At 44.4% G+C, this 22,738-nt stretch overlaps 1 protein-coding gene across 9 annotated transcripts in view; it reads left to right on the forward strand.

Annotated features, from left to right (window-relative positions):
* The window catches only part of LOC102380629 (sodium channel protein type 5 subunit alpha), a 252,836-nt gene that overhangs the window by 170,866 nt on the left and 59,232 nt on the right, over positions 1-22,738 (forward strand). For 7 of the 9 annotated variants that reach the window (XM_025200461.1, XM_025200458.1, XM_025200464.1 and 4 more), the window contains 2 exons: positions 12,484-12,627; positions 20,095-20,215. In XM_025200461.1, coding sequence (XP_025056246.1) covers positions 12,484-12,627; positions 20,095-20,215 — 265 coding nt within the window. The remainder of the gene's footprint in view (positions 1-12,483; positions 12,628-20,094; positions 20,216-22,738) is intronic. The other 2 variants (XM_025200462.1, XM_025200465.1) reach the window with 1 other exon arrangement.

Raw genomic sequence — 22,738 nt, forward strand, 5'->3', positions numbered from 1 at the left:
GTCCCAGCACTTTTTTTGTTTTTTTTTTAAAGCCCCACACTCACCGGCTGCAGCAGCAGTGATCAGGGCCTCTGGGGGCTCATAGCAGAGCTCCTCCACACACCACGAGGCAGTGGAGATCACCCCTCCTGCCTGGCACCCACATGGCAGCTGTTGCATCGCGAGGGTGCAGCGTGGCGCGGTGCGGCAGGGCGCTGCGGGGCTCTGGGTACTGTCCAGGAGTTGGGACTGAGCAGTGCCGGGCTCCAGGTGACTGCTGGAGCTGCCCCGGCTCCGGGACAGCGCCTTGCTGAGCCATGCTGCACCTGTGCAATGCGACAGATGCCACGCAGGTGCCAGGCTGCCCCTGCGTGCACAGGGGGGCTCTGTCACAAGCCCCCAGAGGCCCCAATTGCTGCTGCTGCCGCCAGTGAGTGTGTGACTTTTTTTTTTTTTTTAAAGGGGCCCAGGATGCTGGGGCCGGGCAGGACAGATATGGGCAGGGCTGGGGGAGCGGGCGGAGGGAGGTCCTGCTTGCTGCCGCCATAGCCCCACCACTGCCCCTGCCACCACTGCCTGTTCAATTCAGAGGAGATTCAGCCACAGATTCAGCCCAATTCAGCAGCCAAATCTCCAAATCCAAATCAGCCAAATTGAATTGGGACCATGATTCAAATCACCAAATTGAATCTCTCTCCCTCTGAATTGGCTGAATCCAAAGCCAAATCAAATACTTGCTGCTTCGCACAGGCCTACTACTTTCCTATGACCCTATGAACCCTCTATATGACAGGCCAAAGAACCTCGTCTATTGATTTCTTCATCAAGCCCATAACTTTTGTCTGTGTTAGAGTATATCTTTTAGAAATGTATCTAGTGTTGACTTAAAGATAGTAAGATGCTGAAAATCCGCAACATCCCCAAGTCATACTAGTGTGAAGATGGCTGAAATAATGGAAATACTGCTATCAAAATTTATAGATATAAGAGTTTGGAGTTTCTCCCTTGAAGTCAATGGAATTATGCCAAACTGACTCCTGCCTGCCTGAGATTAGAATGGGTCTCAGATAATTCAGCGCATAAAGTTGTTGATACAAAATTATTTGTGCTGAGCTTTGACGCTCCTATGGATTTCACTACAGATAAATCCAAAGGGATAATCCACCACATTGTGAAAGTCCAGAAGACAAGGACAGAAAATAAAAAACACGCACAAATAGTTGTGGATATTATTCTTGGTCTTTACTGCAGGGAATATACAGCATTCTCAGGGACTATGCATTCCCCTCAAATAACATTACATTGCTATTCATGTCAGAACCAGTCCCTAGGCCAGGCCACATTCTCTCTTAGTGTAAAAAGACAAAACTCCATTGAAATCAGTGAAATCTGCACCCATTTGTATCAGGCAAATATTTGGTATTTTGTGTACTCATATATACACGCCATCTTATAAAATTCTACCCTTTTACTCATGTTGGGCCATTAGTTTTCTATTTGGGAACTAAATTGTATTAGTTTATTTTATTTCATTATTAGTGGGCGCGTCAACACATGCGCATTTACTGCGCAGTACCCAAATTACTGTGCAGTATGGGTGCGTGCCTACACATGCATGTCTACACAGTAAATATGGTGACTTATGCCAACTTGACTGTAAATTTAAGCCGGCGTAAACAAATGCACATGTAGACGACATACCCACTGGCTAATGAAGTAGAAAGTAGGGTAATACATTTTGTGCCTAAATAAGAATTTTTTTCCCAAGAAGATGCCAACAATTTTTGCTGCATATTTAAAAAAAATGTGTAGATCCCTTTTAGAGAGCCATAAATATTTTTAACACAATAGAAAAAATAAAACGTCTTCATTTCTCATGCCACGAAAAAGAGCAGCAAGAAAATTAGCATGGCCCATAGAAGTAATATTCATCTCAATGACAAATATTAACCCATCTCTGCAGTGGGTTTCGAGGTATGGACAGTTGTATTTCCCTCGTCTGGTTCATCAAGACATGGTGAGCAGAACTAGAAGAAGACTGCCTGTCACTATCTTTGCTGATGCGATAAGAGCAGTCATGCTCTAGGTTTTAGGGTGTTTGTTCAGTATGAGATGCCAAGGAAACATATTCCTCCATAGCATGATGCCTCAGGTCCATGAAACCCTGGGAGTCAGTAAAAGGCCCTGGCATTGAAGGAACTGATATCAGGCATTGCCAACTTGACAACATGCATTCGGACAAATGCCCAGCCCCATGGACTACATGTCAGTCATGGTCTCCTGGGTGTCATTTTCTAGTATCCATAACTCTCCCCCTAGCAGAATACTGCCAAAACTGAGCATTCCTCACAGTTCTTCCCTTCGATAAAAAAAAGCAAGCAAACTGAAATGCTGCCACTCAGCATTTTAGAAGAACTGAGCAAGTTGATTACCAGATGTCTTGTTTTGCAGACAGAGAGAAAAAGAGAGTCTGTATGCATTAGGGGGTGTGTGAAGCGGGCCCTATTTGATTCAGATTTGGATTTGGATTCAGCCTGGATCATGCCTCAAGGTACCAGGCGTGGCTTGTGAATGCTGCAATGCTGGGGCAGATGGAGCATCCAACAGGAGCATGGGGGGTCCCCCAGCATGCTCAGTGGTGAACCCAGAAGTCAACCAGAAGTACTTCCAGTCCACTTCTGGGTCCACCGGGCAGCATGCTGCCCCCCCCAACACACGCGCGCACACAATCCCTGGCTCGGCCATTGGCCACAGAGGGACCCCAGGTGCCCCCCCCGACCCAGGAGGCACCAGTCACCGAGCCAGGGGGTGCAGTGGGGGCCCCCACATGCTCCCCAGCAGACCCAGAAGTGGACCAGAAGTGCTTCTGGTCTACTCCCAGGTCTGCTGCCGAGCGCACTGAGGACCCCCCCACGCTCCTGTGGGACACTCCATCTGCTCCACCATCACAGCATTCGTGAGCCGCCTGGTGCCTAGAGGTATGTAGAAAAACATTTACAGCTGTGTCTATGTCCAAATCGCCGAATCTCTCCAGATCGATTCAGAGGGTTCTGATTTGATTCAGAGAGATTAAAGGGTCCTCTGATTCGATTCGGATTCGGAGATTCAGCCACTGAATTGGGCCAAATCTCCACCGAATCAAATCAGGGTCCAAAGCTTCGCACAGCCCTAATATGCGTGTGTGTGTCTGTGTCTGTGTGTCTGTGTGTGTATGTGGTGGCGTGGGAGTTTGAAACTGTCATATCTGCTAATGAATCTAAAATAGTGAAATAGAAAGTAATGGCAGCTAAAAGCCTGTCACCTGTTTTGTTTTTATTAGGTATAATAATACACGGCTTTCTTAATAACGATAGAAATAGCAAAGCCTTAATTGGCTGAATAGGTCTGTGGTTGCTACAGTCACTCTCTCAAAGCACATCACACTTTTAGGCAAAGCTTAGAAGCGCCACAGCCTCGTGGAGCTGAAATGTACGGCAGAGGAGCCCATTTGTTTGAATTCTTCACATTACATAGTGGAGAGATCCCAATTACCAAAAGAAACGTAAAGTAGATAGTGATTAAACATCAAAATGCAATTTAGCAAAAGGTATTAGCTTGAACTCTGAACAATGAACACTTATGAAACACTTTCACTGCCTATTTAAGCCTTTTTGAATTGATAACAGGAGAAATTAACTTTGGCAGTACATCTCTCTGCCAAGTTCTCCCACTTAGACTAATTTTAAAACTGAACCCTCGGAAGAATGAATCCATATTTTATTATGGACAATGTGCTGCACGGTGAGGAAAATGATCTTGGACCAGCTAAGACTGAGCAATTAGAATTAATTCTCTCTACTTTTCCAGGGCCAAAGTTCAAGCACTTGAAATGTTCTGGATGAATGTGAAATGGAGCACAGCAAAAGTGTTCTGTTTATTTTCTTGAAGGAAGAGATTTGGCAAAGCATCCGGACCTCGTACAGAGACGAGGCAGTTAGCTCAGCTGTGACTCGGATAATAGACATCCTTGGACATCTTAAAATTAATCTTCTCCAGTACCCAAAGCTGAAAACCACTTGGGCAGGTCCTCAGCTGCTCTGCCTTCGGCAGAGTTGCAGCAGTTGACATCTGCTGAGGATCTGTCACAGTGTCTTGCAGCTTTGCTGTATAAAGACCCAGTTCTGCTAACCTTACTTGTGCTGAACAGCCCCAGTGTACAGGATGACTGAGGACAGGCATGAACATTTGGCTCTAGATTCCTCCAGTGCCTCATGATGTTTAAGAGGAATTGTTTAGCAATGATTCGGCGACTAATTTCATTCCTCAGATCCTAAGCCCAGGTAGTTAATGGACCAAACGCTGTGCTGAGATATGCCAGTGTAAAAACTCAGTTGACTTCCGTAGAGTTACTGCAGACATACTCTAGTGCAATAGACAGCACGCTTCACATACTATCCTTGGGAAGGAGTTAGCAAGGAGGAGCTGAGACTGCCTCTACAGCAAATATACTATTGTGTGCTGTGTGACAAGCCTGCACTTACTGTAGACTCAAACCTGGCATCATCACTCAATGACATGCTTATCTGCCTCCCGTAGTAAATTAAGTACTAGCTAAAATTATTCTGGCTGCTGCCATTTTGAAAACCAAATCACAGGACATGTGTTCAAGAGCTTTCTAATTATGAGCAAACTGTTATGACTTCCTTTGGGTCAGATGTTATCTGGCCTTTGAACAGCAGGTAAAGAGAGTTGTCTAAGAATTGTTGAACGGGATCCCAAAAGACAGCCGTCTATGCTGTCCTGTCCCCAAAAGTCACCGGTACCCAGTGTTTAATAGGAAGGTGCAAGGAAGCCTGCAGTGGTGGGATAGTGTGTCCCCCAGGGAAATTTCTTCCTGGCCTCTAATGTCTTGAGGCAAGCCCTGAAGCATGAGGGTTTACAACTTTTCAAAGATCTTTCATGTTTTAAATCTTTCATTTATGACTCAGGATACTCTTGTTATTCATGTAGCTGTCTAATCTGCTTTAAAACTCCTACTGAAAACTTGGTCCTATGATCGTTCTTGGGCAGAGAACCATAAAATAACTGTGCTGTATGTGGAAAAGCATTTCCTTTTCTCCCTTTTGAGTGACCTGTCTCATCGCTGTTGAGGGCAGGACTATCCAACTAGCTATATGCGGCCCCTGAGGAAATGACTTGAAGCCCCTGGGCTCCAACCAGTGACCACCCTCCCTCCACCCCCACTGCTCTGACCCAGGAGCTCTAGGATTCCCCTCCCTAGTCTTCCTCTGTCTTCTGCTTCCTTCCCCGGCAGTGCACAGCCCACAGCACCAGGGAGCTCACAACCCAGGGTGCCTTTGGGATGTGGTACAGTCAGGGAGTCCATGGCTGGGAAGCTGAAAATGGGGCCAGGACACCCACATAGCACAATGGAGTGGGCAGGTGGGCAGTGCCCATGTGATGTGTGGTCAGGCGGCTGTGGCTCATGTGGGCGAGGCCCCCATTGGTGCAGCCTGTGCAGTCCCCGTCACAGGTTTCGGGGCTCACTGCCAAGGCAGTCCATCCTTCCCACCTGTGCCTATTCTGTGCACATCAGCCCTGGAAATGAGCTAGTAGAGGTGACCCAAGCGAATGCTTTTGACTGCCCCCTGCCCCCAAATCCTTACTTCAGCTGTGTTTCTAGGGTTGACTGGCAAGGAGTGGGAGCAGGCGGGCAGGGCTCGTCATGAGATAGTTCTCTGCTGCCACAGTGTAGACATATCCTTAATGTCCCCATCGGAGGCACAGCAGGGCAGATCTGTGCCTGGGGCAGCTGGGACACATCGGGGGGGAGTACCAGCTGCTGCCATGCCTATTGCAGCAGTGCAGTCAGCCAGCAATCACTTTTGCCTCATCCCTCGCCCCGACCAACAAAGGCAGCACTGCAGGCTGCTGTCCCAGTCACCCCCCTCAGTTCTCCTACTGGTCCCCACGTTTCCAAATGGACCCAGGGAGAGCAGGAATTGCCAAGCCGCCTGATACAGAAGCTTTCTATCTGTTCCGCATCTGCCCCTTCCCCAAAGCACAGAACACCTCCAGTCGGCGTAGATCCAAGGGATCCAAGTGAATATGTAGCAGCAATTATGCTTCCTCCATGTACTAATAGCTCAAAGAGGTGCCTGTACCCCGCTGAGGCAGGATTTTGCAGCAGAATGGCACACCTAGGTTTTAATTTGAAAACCCTTGTCTGTCTGCGGTTTGTGAGTGAAAGTGATGCTTGTGACCATAAGGGATGATGAGCACTGTCTAGAGCTAGGCCTGTCTGTGAAGATGCACTATTAGAGCAGACTGATGGATTGGGTGGTCTGTGATGGAGAAAAAGGAGGCACTTCAGGAACGGGCAGACAACGCCACTTCCAGCCCTGCTTTCTCTCACTGTAGTTTCCTTGTGCTCACTGAACGGCTGAATCAAGCTAGTTCATGCTCTGTTGCTTCGCGCAGATCTGCACTGCTTGTTGACTGAGTAATTCTTTCCATTGCGACGGTCATGCTCCCCATCCCCCTGATTGCATTGGTGTCCTGCACTAGGTGTGTGTTTATGGCTAACCCTGCACACACCCAAACTCAAGCCGGGGCTCTCTGTACAGTCCTGTAGGTGCGGCTATCCATCTGGTTAAAAGTAAGTTTGGAGGAACACCGTGTGGTGTGATAGCTCTCTGTCTGGGCTATGACCCCACTCCTCTTGTGCAATGTCCCGAGTGGTTTTACTCTGACACTTGATGTCACTCACTAGGAGCAGCCCTCCTCTCCTCATCAGGTGGGGGCGAGAGGATGCTGCAGGGAAAGTGTTCGATGGAGCTGACAGCTTCCTTCCAGCCCTCTTTCATTTGAGCCAGGATAAGTAACACAAATCCCCCTCTTCTCTTATTCAGGGAATTAGGGGATTTTCTAGGTGTATGGTGTGATTTGCCTCTCTTAGCGCTGTTGCACCATCCCAATTCCCTGATGTTCATGGAGTAACCCTGACTTACACTTTATGTGCTGGGAGAATAAATGGTTTTCCCATTTATTATATGGGAAAATAATAAATGATGGCAGTGAGAACCCCAGGCAGTTTCTTTGGTTCATGTGTATGTATTTCTCTTCTTTTCTTAAAACAGTGACTTCTGCCTTAAAGATAAAGATCTTGTCCTTATTGTGCCTACACAACAGGTAGCGCACGGAGAACAAGGCGCTCCATGCGGCTCGGCAGCAATGCAAACTGCTTCAGTTCTGTCCAGGGATTGGATAGAGCGGAGTTCAGCTTTAACAATTACTTATGGTCTTGGCTTCTCTGCTGAGGAAGGGGACCAATCACTGGGGGCAAATTGTAGCCAAGGAAGAATGCCAATTGCTCCCATTTATGGTGGTTTTGTGGTATCCAGAGCTTTCCATTAGGAACAGGAAAAACATCATAGCTCTTTTACAGAAGCCAGTAAACAATCATATGATAATAATACCTGTTCACTCCTGCACCAGGCCACATCCAAGTGAAGAGCTCCAAGTGCAAGTAACAGGGTTTTTAGCCAATCTGTCTCCTTATATTAGATGCTTCATATTCAAATATTGGCTCTTATGGGGATTTACAGATTAAGATGACCAGCTAGTCATTAAAGCACTAATTACTGCCATGCTGAATTGTGTTCCTTTGCAAAGGCCAGCTTCATCACCATCCCAGACTGAGATCGTGAGGTCATTAAGGAGAGGGTCTTCCTCTGAGAGCAGTATTTCCTGGAATGACAGCTTCCTGCAGTCAGCATTGCCCTGTGAGAAATTGTTCTGGTGCTTTTAATTCTCAGCTCTCTCAAGGGGTGAAACAGCTCCTTAAAATGCCAGCACACGGCTCATGTTCAGGGAATTCTTTTCAGTGCAATGTGATATGCAGGCCCACCAGCCGCCCTTTGCACAGGGCTGAATTGATCTACATGTGCACAAGCATTTTGCTGTGATTAAAGGGCAGTTTATAGCTGCACTCTATTTCACGGGAGTCACAAACCAGCCTATAACTCCCACCACTTGCTCTATAGGGAAAACAAGCTGACCCAGCTCAGTTCCTGTCACCATTTACATTCCCCACCAAACTTGCTCAGAAGTGATTGCCAGCCTGCCACAGAGGGATTGGGGTGCAGAACCAAGCCTGTGCCCATGCCTCATCTCTGCCCACCTCTCTGCTCTATGGAGCAGCTGCCTGGCATCAAAGGCTTATTCTCCGTGTTGGCTGGATGCGGGTAGCCTGGACAGCAGAGTCAGTGTGGGAGCAAAGCTAGAGTCAGGATCAGGACAGGGGTTAGCGAGCCTTTCCAAACATCCGTTTTACTAGATTACTTCTGAGGACTATGGCTTGCAATGCTTTGTCTTTCTAAATTCAGCCGTACAGGATGGAAGCACGATATCGTCACTGGGAAGGAAATACAATGAATTCCCGCTGGTGGCTGGTGTTGACTTTGTTTTTGCCAAGAGCAAGGCTTTTTACACAGGCCAGGAATTTGCAGTAATCCCCATGTGAGCCGACCAAAGTTCATCACTTTTATTTCTAGACTTCTGCGTCACACAGGCAAGACCCACTGGTGGATCTTCTGCATGTCTTTATGCCAGCAACAAGTGTGGAGCCCATGCACAAAAGAACTGGAGATGTCACCCAAATTAACAACTACATGTTCCTCGAAGAAACCATTGTTTCCCTCTTACTTGTGCTATAACCAACCACATGTGTACAGCCAAGTTGTATTCCATAAGGTTGGTTAACTATGAATACAATTTAATGTTCACTTCTCATTGTGCAGAGGCCAAAGAACCAAAATGAGAAGAGGTGCCAAAGGGTTTGAGGTGTGCACGTCCCTGGTTGTAACTTGGATATCAAGCAACAGAGGGTCCAATGTGAATCTCAGGAGGCTGTCCGCCTTCCATTTGTATGCGTGCCGTTTGTGTATCACTTTGTGTTTTCTCTTTATAAATTATGAAAACAACTGAATCAATAAATATTAACATAATGTGTATTGCCTTGGCAACTTGGCACTTGATACAAAAATTAAAAACAAATTACATAAGCCACCCACAGTGTGGAGTTTTATTGGAGATAAATCTACTGCTGCTGCTGCCAAAAGAACAAATTGGCTCGAATTAAAACAAAACCAAACAGCCCAAAGTTAAGCAGACCAAAATAAATGCACTTTAGAGCAGCCAACACTGCTTTGCTGTCCCCGCAATGTGTACTGGAAATGAAAGGGTTACCTGAAATCAGACCGTTTTTACCCAGGACAGCATCTGATACTTGGCACCCAGTGCAGAATTACCGTCTCCCCCTAGATGTATGGGACAGTTTCTTTTATTCCAGAAGCTGTCTTCCTTTCAAGTGTGGTTGTCAGAGCAAAATGAAAAGTTCATTGTTTTGATGGCCTATATCAGGGGTGTCAATACTCACCTCCTACCCCAGGCTGAATCCAGACCACAGGGCTCCTTGCAGGCCAGGTCCAGCCCAGGACACAGGGTGGCTCCGGTGGCAGCAGTTTTGGCCCCATGCAGAAGCCAGACCCATTGCTGCCGCTGCCACATGCCTTGTGCCTTGGTGGTAGTACACAACCTATGTGGTGGTGACAGCTCCAGCTCTAGGTGTAGCTCCAGCTCAGGCCTGGGGCATGCAGCAAATGGTAGTGGCAGGGCCATTGACTGAGGAGGTAGGGCCGGTTCGATGGTGATGAGTAAAGTAGCTTTTGGGTGACTGGAGCTCTATCAGCCCTTGCACACCCTTGTGCTGCCCATCACCATGTCCACCAGGGCCTGAGGGCTCTGGTTTCCATGGCAAACCACCCCCATACCCATAGCCCCCAACTTCTGGTGGCCCACCGGTAGCCGAGCAGACTGGATAGAGCATCTCTGCAGGTCAGATATGACTTGTGAGCCATATGTTTGGCAACCCTAATCTGCATCAATGCCTTGTCCTGCATAGTGACATTTTGGCCCCGTGCGAGTTTAGCATGACATGATACCATTATCACTATGTGTATAGTTGTAAGTGTCATAGAGAGGAGGGGTTTGGGCATGGAGTTCCTGAAAACAAGGGTGTCTATACACGTGCTCGGGTGGAGGGGCTTAATTAAAACAGCTCAGAGAGCCACTGTAATTAAAGCACCCACAGCATCACATGTAGTCAGTGTCCCACGTTTCAGAAATGGTGGCAGAGACGCTTTAACTAAAGCTCGTTCGACAAGCTTTACTTAAAGCGCCCCTGCTGCCATTTGGAAACATGGGGATGCTGAATACACATGATGGGGAGGCTGCTAGAGCACGCTAATTAGCACGCTCCAGTAGACTCACAGAAGACTTGATTGAGTCTACTGCAACCCACGCTAATTAGCACACATCGGAGCAGAGCTCTGTCATGTGTACAGGAGCCCAAAGTGTCCAGGAAAGAGCCCCCTACTGCCAGCAATGCAGATAGTAACTAATGAAACAATACACGTTTTCTTTTCTTTCACCCTAACTATACAACATGCTCATTGACTTAGCTCTGTTGCTCTTCAGAGGAGCCGAGTCACACAGTTCGCTCTTATACAGTCCACAGTTTCCAAGGTCTCTGGGTGTACGGGCTTTCTGGACAAATTAACTTGGGACGTCACCCAGATTACACTACTTGCAACATGAAACGATTGTTTCTGTTGCTTAAATGCTGTAACCAATACTCTGTCATTAGCATTACTTAGGACCAAGCTGTACGCGCGTTGCATTAAAAAAATGTTTATAACAAAGTGCCTGACTAGTATATGCTGTGCCTTTGGTATTAGCAGCTTCTCTGTATGTTATACATTTTCCAAGTTATACTTCTTAGCATATATATAACTTCATGGTGAAATCAAAACCATAGACTGGTAATAACAGAGCGATCCTTGGCCTGTGGCTATTGGTTCTGAATTGTTCCTGTAAATTTTATGTCATAATTCCTTCAGCACAGAGTATAGACTAGAGCATGCATAATTTAATTTATTAAAGTTAAAATATATGTTAGACCTTATGACCTCCGCAGCAGGAAACCGGTAATTTAATTTTAAATTAATTTGCTGGGAAAGCAGAAAGGCATTTGAAAGAACCGGTGCAAATTTGAAAATCTGAGAGTTTATACAAAAAGCAATTTATTTAATCAACCACTTTTTGTCTCCCATGTTATTTCAGTTGGTTACTTTTTAAATAAGATGGGGTTCTTTTTTCCTCTCCATACCTGCTTCTGCTGTTTCCTGCTGTGATGTGACTGTAAAATTAAAGCAGGTGGGCTCTGATTATGGGAGGGTAAGCTTGGTTAAAACACTGACTGTGAGAATCGCTCCCCTCCCCTCCAGAAAATGACACACCGCCGAAAGGAAAATACATTCAGATAGTTTTTGTTAAAATCCTGGTACTCTTGTAATCTGTTTTCTCAGCATGGAAAGGCTTCTTTAAGCAATTCAGCATATGTCTTTGAAATCAGCCTGAGCTTTATTAATATTTTAGTAGCACTGTTAGTAATGACATAAAATATGGTAATACTCCGATAAGCTATGGAGTTTACAGGCTACATTCCCAGCTAGTGTGAATCAATAAAGCTCTCCTGATTTTATGCTAGTGGTTATGGGCCCAATCCTGCAAACACAGCTAGGCATAACTCTCCGTACTGTGAGTAATCTGAAGGAATTCACCATTAGTCACGGTCATGCCCACAAATTGGTACGTGATTTTAATGACGTTGCTCATGCCACTCCGAGTACTGGGCCTCGCAGCAGCCGGTGTTTGCAGAATACTCTTAAGCACATGCCTAACTGAGACTCTGATTTCAGTGCAGCTCCAAATTATTCTCAGACATTTGCTGAACAGGAGTGGATTTAGCTTGGTGGTGTTCACGGGTTTCATGAATTGAGGGCCATGTATAAAGGAGGGGATGGGAGAGCCAGCAGTGGTGGGAGACAGTGAGGCGTCGCCAACTTCTGTTTCTCAGGGGGGAAGGGGGCTCCATATTCAGTGCATTTCCCTCCTCTTGAATTTATATCTTTTCTTCTTTTTTGTCTGGTTTCTTTCCTGCCCTGCAGTACAGACCTGTTACTTAACATAGCACCTCCAGCGCTGAGGCTGAGCCTGGCTGTGTGACTGCAGAGTACATCTCTTGATTATATGGCTAAACTCGGAGCACCAGCCTGTGATATTTGGGGTCACTGGAGAAAACGACTTTCTCAGATTCAGAGACTGAAAATGGAAGAAATGGCAGGGTGATTCCTTCCCCTAGCAACAATTCCTGAACAAAAAGCTGCTCTTTTTTCCCCCTCTCTTTTACAGCCAGGCAATTTGACATATCCAAGTTGCTAAACCTCAAAAGTTGCAGCATAAGCCTATGTAATCTTGTTGCTTACCATTTTGCCTTAAGATGCCATCCCTTGACAAGTATAGTTCAGGGTATTTTCTGTGCTAGCTGGGGAGTTCTGCTTAAGAAATAAGCATGCTACCAAAGAAAAAGAAAATAAACCCATCTAGGATTATCTCCGGCAGGAAAAACAGCTGCAACCGAGGGGGCAGTGCTGCAAAAGCCCAGGAGACCAGAGTCAGACCTCTGAGATTTGTGAAGAGTTAAGTGAGTTGCAGATGGATAAACAGGTGAAAGCTGAACCATCATCACCAGTAGGGAAAACAGAGGTAACAGAAACAACCTTCCTACTTGATACTGCATGCGACCAATAGACCAAAATCAGTAGTGCATGCATGGAAATTAAGGGGGCTTTCATGGTCTGGAAAAAAAACTCCCAAAACCTCTCCAATGGTAAGAAAAAACCAATCGGAAGTAGCTTCTGTAGACCTGTGAGAGGAGAATAGATTCTTGTATTATTACAAAAATGGAATACTCAGAAAATGCATTAAAAATGGAAATATTTTAAATGGGTTTTCAAGAACGTGCAACTTTTGAAGAAATGTAATGTCACTATCCCTGGTTCGAGACTCTGATTCTCCTCTGACAATGGCACCTTCTTGCTCTGCAGACCTTTCTCTTGGGTACATTTGGGTTCGTGTCTACTAACTTTACCAGATTGCCATTAGGATTTTATTCCTGTTAGCACTGCCAAGCCAAGACAGAGAGCAGAATTTAAGTAAATAACACAGTTCCTTAGCTTTACTCCTTCCCACCTCTGCCATAAAGCACAGACAGAGCCCAAACCCATCAGAAAGCACATGGAAGAGTCTTGGTGGTATTGTGGGAAGTAGGGATTATTCACTCCTGTTTTTTTAGTGTCATTGATTAATACGTGTAATGCTGTCACCATACATGAGCCCTAAGAACATTTATAACAGGAATATTTCAACTGTTTAGTGGAAATGATTCTTGGCTTTTTGTGTGAACCCTCTTCTCCAGAAGTAAAGGGACTTGAATCGAAAAAGGAGACTCAGAAGCACTTGAGATCCCAGCCTCAAAAAATATCAGATCATAAGCTAATAGGGATACAGCTGACTGAAGATGTAAGTCCATGAGGAATTTTGGGGGTCTGAGTAGTCAGGCTTTCTACATGCCACCTAGTCCTGGGAATACCCTAATTTCAGGCTAGTCTATAATTATTTTTGTCTCCTAGTTTTAACATCTCTACAAGAGAAACGAGCCATCTGTCCCTAGAGCAGGAAATTAGAAAAATGACATCCTTTGTTAGGTTTGGAATGAAATTCCAGGATCCTGCCAGAACATGCTAGCTGTGATCTATTCGGTGACAATAATCCCCATTTCCTCCCTCACCTTTACATGAGCCCTGGAATACAAATGTCATCTTCATAAAGTAAAACCCAATTGTTTCTATTTGTGGCTGCGTAGAAGAGGCAGAGGATGCATGGCAGTAATCCATGGAGCACTTGAAATCAGACAGGAGGTCACGCGAGGTTATGAACTCCAGCATTAACGAGTAAAGCTCAAATAATGCTATTTTTGAAGGCCAGGCTCTGTGTAGACAGCAAAGAGACCTAGCATTTCACAAGTAATCTCTGAGAGATCTCATGGGGCAAACAAGGACAAGGTGATCTATTTGACAAACATCCCAAGAACTTGTGAAGCCATGTAAAGTAAGTCATTTTTAGGAAGCCACTTAACAGATTTGTTAGGCCCATGGGAGAGGATTTTGAGTGATTTACTCAATAACAAGAAGTCTTAAGAAGGAGAGAATGTGTTGGGAATAAAGCAATGTTGATGGCAGTATGAAATAAATTATGTGATTAAAAATTTATCTCATATTAACTGTTAGAGGGATTTGAACAATAGTATCGTCAATATGAGAGAGGAAAAGATCTGTAGGGTGATCTAGCTTATCTCCCTGATAAAACAGTTCCCTATTGAATATTTCCTATGGCTTTGTCCCATGTAGATTGAAATGACTCAAGCACCTAAGATTTCACCATTTCTCAAAGAAAAACAGCCCATAGCTTGGATATCTCACAGTCAAGAATGTTTTCCTGGGGACCAGCCCAAATCATTTCTGAGCATCATATCACCACTCCATTTTCCAATCATAAGTCATTCCTCTTCTTTCCTTAATTTAAATTTCGTATAATGTTATCACCTTTTCTTCCTCCTGTAGTCTACTCTTTAATAACAATCTGTATTAATTACCTCACAATCATTGGTTTCTTGTAAACCGATCCTTCTGTTTCCCTATGCATTTTTGTTGCTTTTCCCTCAACTCCTTTTTTTTGTTTGTCCCTTTTTTGGTGTTGAGATGCCCAGAGCTACACACAGGCACTATATTCCAGCTGTCCCAGAACTGTAGAGACAGGGAACGTGACCTCCCTTGTCAAGGCGTGATGCTTCTGCATTTGCAGTCCAAAACGATGTCTGTCTTCTGCAGTGTGCATATGAGAATGGCACGTTTAATTCACGTGTTGCTCAGTTGTTTCTTGGAGTTACAACGTTATAGGTGTCTCCCTTCCATTGAATACCTGTACTCCAGAGAACTTTCCCCTGGCTGCAGTGGTTTGTAGTTTTCCAAAAAAAAAGTCTCATTTTCCTATGTTCTAGCCATGTTTATTCCCTCTCTTCCTCTCTCCTTACTGGGGTTGACCACTTCTGCCACTGTAGTAGTATCTTCCAATTTTATTCTTAAATTGTTCAGCCCTATTTTTACATCATTGATGCAGATAAGCTGGTCTTAGCACTTTTACTAGACACATCCTCTTTCCTAGATGCCATTTATCATTACATCAGCTAAATGGACAGTTGAATCCAAGTTATTCTGAGTTCATTTTAGGAGTAGATTTTTGGGTGGTAATGAATGAGATGCTTTATTGAGGTTCAGGTATGATATCTGCCACTTCCTGCCATTCGCTGATTTTGTAAAATAAGGCCTTGGATTTTCAAAGGGAGTCGGACACTGAGAAACCTTCAACAAACAGTGAGAGTTGGGTATCTAACTCCTTTAGGCTCCTTTGAAAATACCAGCTTAATAATATAAAAGGCAAGTTTAGGCCCCAACTCTCACTAAGTCAGATCCCAAGTACAGGGTGCAGGGTGTAATGCAGAGCCACCTAACCCAGAAGCATGTTATCACTTTTCGTATCCAGTACTAAATCATGTCACTGGTGAGTGGTCCCTCAGGAACCTTATACACGTAGAAAACCTGGCCTAGCAGAGCTCTGCTCTGCCGAGTCCCCCGTCCTTTCCTTCCCAGTCCACGTTCCTGACGTATCCCATTCTGCCCTTTATATCAGGGATTTTCAAGTGGGTTGAAGCAAATTCTCCACTGACCATCTTGGATCATCTCAAGGTCACTTTGCACTACTGTGGCACATAATGGCATTAAGTGGACTAGAAAGTCCATCTCTCAGTTGTTATAAATCTATCGACATTTCATAGCTCCGTTATCCTCTAGGGAAGGGAGGGGGGCGTTCCTTCAAATATTCAATTTCATGATTTTAATACAGATTTATAGAATATAGATTTAATGAATGGCAATTGCAAGTATCACCTCCCTTTCCTTCCCTTAATGTTCAGTGCTACATTTGCTTTCCCCTGCCCAGTTTTCCGTGAATATTCAGTAACGAAGGTCAATGGGACATTAAGTCTGTTTGACAAATCTCTTTGTGCCTTTGACTGTGTACTGTCTGGATCTGCTGAATTGCGTATGCTCACATTTGCTCAGGTTGCCTTCACCTGAACTTTCTCAATAGCTATTTTTCCCAGATCGTCACAAGGAGATTTTTACTTGTCCCAGCTGTTATTTTTCTTGTTGAATAAAAGGCGATTCTTAAAAGGAGTTCATTATCTCAGTCATTTAAAATATCACTAATTACATCTCCCTTATCAAATATTACGTTGTCTTTGGTTCTTCTCTTTCTGTTAATGTATTTGTGAAAGCTCTTCTTCTTCCCTTAAACCCCCATGGGGAACATTAACTTTACACTCTGTTGCCTGGTTCTATTCCCTATGAGCCTTCCCCACTGCTCCTCTCTATTCCCCCCATTTCCCATTCCTAGTATAGATCCTCAGATGTATGTCCACTGTCTTGTCAAGCCAAAAGAAGTACTTGTCAAAAGAATTGTTGTCTCTTGGGCCTTTGCTATTCCCCAGCTGCCTTTACACTAGTAGATTGTAATACTTTTCCTGAATTTCCTTCCTTCATACAATATGTTCCTTTAATTTCTTAATTCTTTTGAGTGTACATTCCTGAAGTCCAACACAGTTATGCTGCCAAATTCTATCGCTTTCCTGGTACCAAGTTGAGATTGGTCTCCTCACAATCTTGTTCACTTTCTCTTCATTGCTAAGAAATATACCCAAAATGACTTCTTTCTCAGAGGACTCTCTACTTTCTATATTATAAAGTGGTCATCTTCTGTGGGTACCTTTGGACTATTTTAATGATCTTGATTTGGATGTGTGTATAACCTATCAGGCAAATGAGCAAAACTTGTGAAGAGTTATCCTATGGTTTTGACTACACTAAAAGTTTATCTAACATTTTTTCAATTCTTGATCTTACCAAGTCTTGCTTGTATGCAAAAAGCAGGCCATTCTTATTATATTTTCATTCTGAGAAGTGATTTTATAAGCTTTTCCCAAGCAAGTTTCTTTCTGTTTAGATGCTATTTTGCAATTATGTTTTTCTGCTTTTTTATAGTTTTTAACCCCCTTTTAGCTAATTTTGAGCCCGATCCAAGACGGTGACCTGCAGGATGCTGCACTTAATTGCAGAGAATTAGGTTTCATCCCCATTTGTAAGCATTGTCAGAGCGGTCCATCTAGCCCAGTTTAGTGTAGCTCTGCATCAGGTTGAACTCAGCCATAATTTTTTTCCCATGGACTACCTACATGGGAAAGCAAAGAGCCAACCTCCGAGTTAGTTATGCCTTTTAAAGTTATTATTTACCTTCATCATCCTCTTTAAATATAATACTTTGCACTTACTAGCCTGCATTTCACCTATAGGCTAATCTTGTTTAAATACATAGGGCACATCTACACATCACCCTATGTCACCATAGCAATGCTGTGATGGGGGGTCCCCCAGGCACCCAAAGAGATTGATGCCCCTTCCCATGCCCCTCCTCCCCCATTTAGGGCAGTCTGCCCTGCCCTCACCTGCCACACCTTTGACATAAATGAATATATAAATGCAGGGAGCTGCCCCATTTGCAGCCCCAGTGTACTGGGCCAATCACATGTCTCTGAACCATCCCTACACCATGTCCCATGCCTCACAGATGGCATCCAAATCCACTGCTCCCCTGCCCCTTACTGGGGCACTCTCAGCCTCTGGCCCGCACAGGCCTCAGTCCCCACTTGGTGAGCCTTGACCCCTTTGGCCCCGCACTGGACCACACACATTCACTCTGACCCCTCACTGGGCTGCACTTTACTCTTTGTTGGCCCCAGGTCCCTCCCAGCGGAACTTGGCCCCTCTCTGGGCCTTACACCTCTCAGGTCTCAAGTCCCTCTCAGTGGACTTTGGTCCCAAGTCTTTCCCCTCTATGGGGTGACCCACAAGGCAGTGGGTGTTGAGGCTTTCCAGTGCCCCATCCTCACCTTTCACTGGGAAGGCACAGGTGTGGCATTTCCTAGGGGCTGCCCCACCACAGGTGGTTTCACACCAACCAACCCCAACAGGGTGCAGTTTCAGGTCTTACCCAGGACCACTAGGAACCTTCTCCAACCCCATAGTTCCTATCCTAGCCTCCAAGTGTTCCAGGAGCTGCAGTCTTTAGGCCAGGAGTTGTTACTTCTTCAGCTCCTCATATGTAATTGCTGGCCCTGCTCCCAGGGTCTGGGCTTATACTCTGGCTGCACAGCCTTCCTCCAATCAGGCAGCCCCTTGCAGTGAGGTGACTACCTAATTGGTCCTGAATCCACCTGCTGGCTGCTCCACAACCTGCCTGCTCTCCTTAAAGTAGCAGACACTACCAGTGCACTGCCACAGACACGCTACGTTGACGTACAACATGCTATGGTGATATAGCGATCATCGTAGTGGTGTGCTCCCCCCATTTTAGCATGCCACTACAGCAAAGTAGTGGCTAAAACTAACCGTGCACCGCACACACAGCACAGCATGGGCAGTTACTATTACTAAAAGGAAATACTAAAGCACAGTGCGGTAAGAACATTGCCATAGGGTGACATGTAGACGCACTCATAGATAAGTAGTATTAACTTTGTGTTATAGATAGAGGTAATAGTATTAGAAATTAAGGTAGTAAAGGGCTCAGTGGTTATTTAGAGATCCCAGAATGAGTTAGTGAAAGAATAATTTGCATCTCCTGATTCTTAGTTAAAACTGCTTCACATTATGGTAGAGCCCTAGAGGCTTCCAGATACAGTTAAGGTTCCTATTGTGTGAGGTACTCTTCCAACACATAGGAGGCAGGGCAAGGTGGCACCTTAGAAGCTAACAAGTCTCTACCCTGTCTTCTCCCTGACTTCAGATTAATTGCCTCTGTAGTCTCTGTTCTTACAGGTTAGACTATAGGACTGTTAGATATTTTGGTTCACTATAAAGGCTAACTGGTTCTGAGAGAGAAGATTTTCCATAGACGACAGCCCACTTCGTCAGATGCTAGGATAATAGTGTGCTGGCTATGAAAGCGTATGCTTGATCTCCAAGGTGCCACCATGATCTATGTTCTGCTTGGTTCAGTAGCTAAACCAAAAAATTGGCAACCCCCCCTCCAAACTTATTTTGGATTGCCACAAGATGGGAATTTCAGTTTTTCTCCAAAAAAAAATCTGAAATGAAATTTTCAGTTCATATTTAGGTGGGAAGTTTTACTTTAAAAAAAAAAACAAAAAACTTTAAACTTTTGTAAAGTAAAACTCCCCAACTTTAATAAATTTAGCAACAGTTCACCTTCCCCACCCCCAAAAAGACAGTCGGAACATTTCATTCTTAAGATGTCAAAATATAATTCTTCAAGTTTTTCAAAACTTTTTTCTCATTTTGGTTGAATGTTTTTGCCACATTGATCCTGAATTTGGAAGCAGTTTTGGTTGAACCCAAAAATGCAATTTTTGCAAATGTATGTTCATCCAGAAACGTGCTACCCTAGCTAAGAGCTTCCCATCTAAGCAAACGAGAAAGGCAAAACTTCATGAAAATGGAAGCGTCCCCCATTTTACTGTGGAGGATGTGGTGGGCAGTGAGAGAGCATGGAAAGTCTCAGGCCCTGAAACTAAACTATACTTTTCTGAGTCCTAGACAGTTACTTTTCCAATTGGATCGCAATGCTTTCTAATGGGTTCCTGCACTGTCCCAGTATACCAGGCAAAGGGAAAGGAAATAAGCCACAATTAAAATCTTGCAGGGCTCAACCACCATAGGTCTTCAGTCATGATAACATCACAAAAGAGAACTTTTTTTTCTAACTGTTCATTTGTCCTGAAACTTTAAACACTAGCTCTCAAGTTTTATCATAGGAGTATTTTTTGAATGACATGGAGCGAGGTTGGGTAAAACCCACAGATAGAAAGGATAGAATTATCATTGTGGGGATGGCCAATGCATGATGTGTTTGGCATTTTTTTTCCTCTTTCATTATGATTCTTTGCTGATGTGTTCTTTAGTCACATTTAAAGCAAACACATGTCCTTAAGGGAAAATTGATCCATTTGTTTTCCTCACCTTTGCTCCTGTCGCTGACAAGCTTGATCAAATCAGTCTCTCTGAAGGCAGCACGGTGGATTTGACAAATCCTGCAGAACTGCTGGAACAGATCCCAGAGTTTGCCGAAGAGCTAATGGAACCTGAGGACTGTTTTCCAGAAGGTAAGGGCCTGTTACAGTTTCACTGTGATTGCAAAGCGAGAAGGCTCCTGTTCTATCAAACATGTCTCCACATTAACACCAAGGCGCTCCAGTGACTTACATTAATATTTCAGCGATTCTCCTACTCTGTTCAGCACTGATGAGGCCTCACCTGGAATACTGGGTGCTTATACACGTGCAGTGTGGCTACTCCAATGCACTGTAATTACAGCGCATCAGAGCAGACTCAATTAATCAAGTCTGCTGGAGCGTGGTAATCACGCTCCAGCAGACTCCAGCGTCACGTGTATCAGCGTCCCCCCTCCCAAAAACGGAAAAATGGCAGCGGGGTGCTTTAACTAAAGCTCATTCAACAAGCTTTAGTTAAAGTGCCCCTGCTGCCATTTTTCGTCACGGGGATGCTGATACACTTGATGCTCTGGGTGCTTTAATTAGAGCCCCCACTGCTACTCCTGGAGCACGTGTATAAATGCCCACTGTATCCAGTTTTGGGCCCTAAGCTTGAAGATGGACTTGGAAAGTTTAAAAAGAGACCAGGGCAGAGCAACAAAAATGAGCAGGGGGCTGGGAGACAAGATTTAAGAAGAAAGGCTGAAAGAACTAGGGTTATTTAGCCTGGAGAACAAAAGACTGGGCAGTTGTGGGGTGGGGGAGAATTTGATAACAGCTTTCAGATCCCTGAAGTGTGATTATAGAGTGGATGGATAGGACTAGAAGCAACAGCCTCACACTACAGCAGCAGAAATTTAGGTTGGAGATTAGGAGGAGCTTTCTGACTGTGGGTAGTAAAGCATTGGAACAGGCTTCCCAGAGAAGCTGTAACATCTCCATCCTTGGCAACTTTCAAAAGTAGTTTAGACAGACACTTGGCTGGTATGGTTTAATCAGGCGTGATCCCACCTTCGAATCATACAACACTAGGGTTGGAAGGGACCTCAGGAAGTTATCCAGTCCAACTCCTTGAGGGGGCTGGACGAGATAACCCTGTGAGGTCCCTTTCCTATAATCCTCTCATTTTACATATATGGTAACACTCCAAACACCTACAGCTTAGACATCAGTTACTGGTTACCGTTAGTCTGTGAGTTTCTGCACTCTGGCCACATCTACATGAGATGCTGACCATGCAGTTGTTACTGTGCAGTCTTTGAGTACTTGCATACACAAGTGCTAAATGACTGCACAGTAACTGGAGTTACAGCACAATGACATCACCGAACAGCTTTTAAGTGATGCTGACTGCGCAAGAGCTTGTTACTGTTGTGCAGTAGCATCGCATCATGCTTCATGCCACGCGACACTACTGCGCAGTAGTAATGAGCTACTGGACAGTCAGCGTCTCGTCTAAATGTGGCCTCTAATAAGGCTGAAAGCACACTTTAAATTACTGCACAGCTTTTAATTTGAAGGCCTTTTGCATTGCATTTTGTGCCATGAGGTTTAAGTTTTATAATTCACTGTGGATCTGGCTAATGAAGCTTTGTCTCTTCAAATGGTGGGTATACTCAGAACTGTTACAGAACAAATCTGAGTTGAAGGTGTTAGTGGGATGGATGGTGGTGGAAACTGGTTGAGAATCCCAGGACTTCTAGGAAGTAGGTATATTTCTTTTCTTCGAAACATTATGCTGTTGTTTCAGAGAAACAAAAAGGTATTTGTAAAGACGTGAAAATGAATACAATTACTTACTTTGCTCTGGCCAAGCATAATATAAATAGAGCCTTTCAGATACCGCCATTCTGCTTTTACTTAACTAGCTTTAATACACCAATATTTTACCAATTTTAATACTAGCCTTCACCAAATGAAGGGGTAAAGCACAACAGTATCAAAAGCCCTATTCTTTAAAACCATAAGAGACATGTCTCCAAAGCTGTTTCTTCTCCAACAAAGTTTAATCCCCATTGAATTTTTCAATCAAATTCTTCACTTCCTTTATTGCTTGTGGCGAAAGAAGAGTTAGCTGAATTTTAGTTAAACAATGATTATATATGTAACACCCAAAATTCAAGGATAATTATGCAGTAGAACCTCAATTATCCAAGCTGCAACACTTTTTATTAATTGTAACTGTTGGTGTTGTATAATGTTCTCTTTTAAGCTTCATCTACTCCAGTGTTGTATGTCTACTCTTAAATTTTGATATAGTAGCTTGTAACTGTTTCACCTGTCGAAACAAATTCAGTTCTCTGCATAGCTTTTAAGCAGGTGCTTTACAAAGGGGGTTGGATAATGGATGATATACTATACAGAAATAGAGCTGCTTGAAGGAGATCAGACAGGGATGGATCATTTCCAGGATATATGGATACCTCAAAAAACACCAAAAATGATAAGTATATCTGACTGGGCTTGTCAGTTGGGCTTAAGAGCAATAGCTAAAGATGTGTGCAGGTGATTAAAAGCATGGTGAACACTGTAACCACTCCAGCCTACTTAGTACTAATAAAAGAGTAGACTTATTGATTCCATTTTCTCCGAATATACAACCTAACGTGGGCAGTGAGCAGTGATCTCTATTTC

This window comes from Alligator sinensis, unplaced genomic scaffold (assembly GCF_000455745.1).
Source record: "Alligator sinensis unplaced genomic scaffold, ASM45574v1 scaffold599_1, whole genome shotgun sequence".
In the NCBI taxonomy this organism is placed as follows: domain Eukaryota; kingdom Metazoa; phylum Chordata; order Crocodylia; family Alligatoridae; genus Alligator; species Alligator sinensis.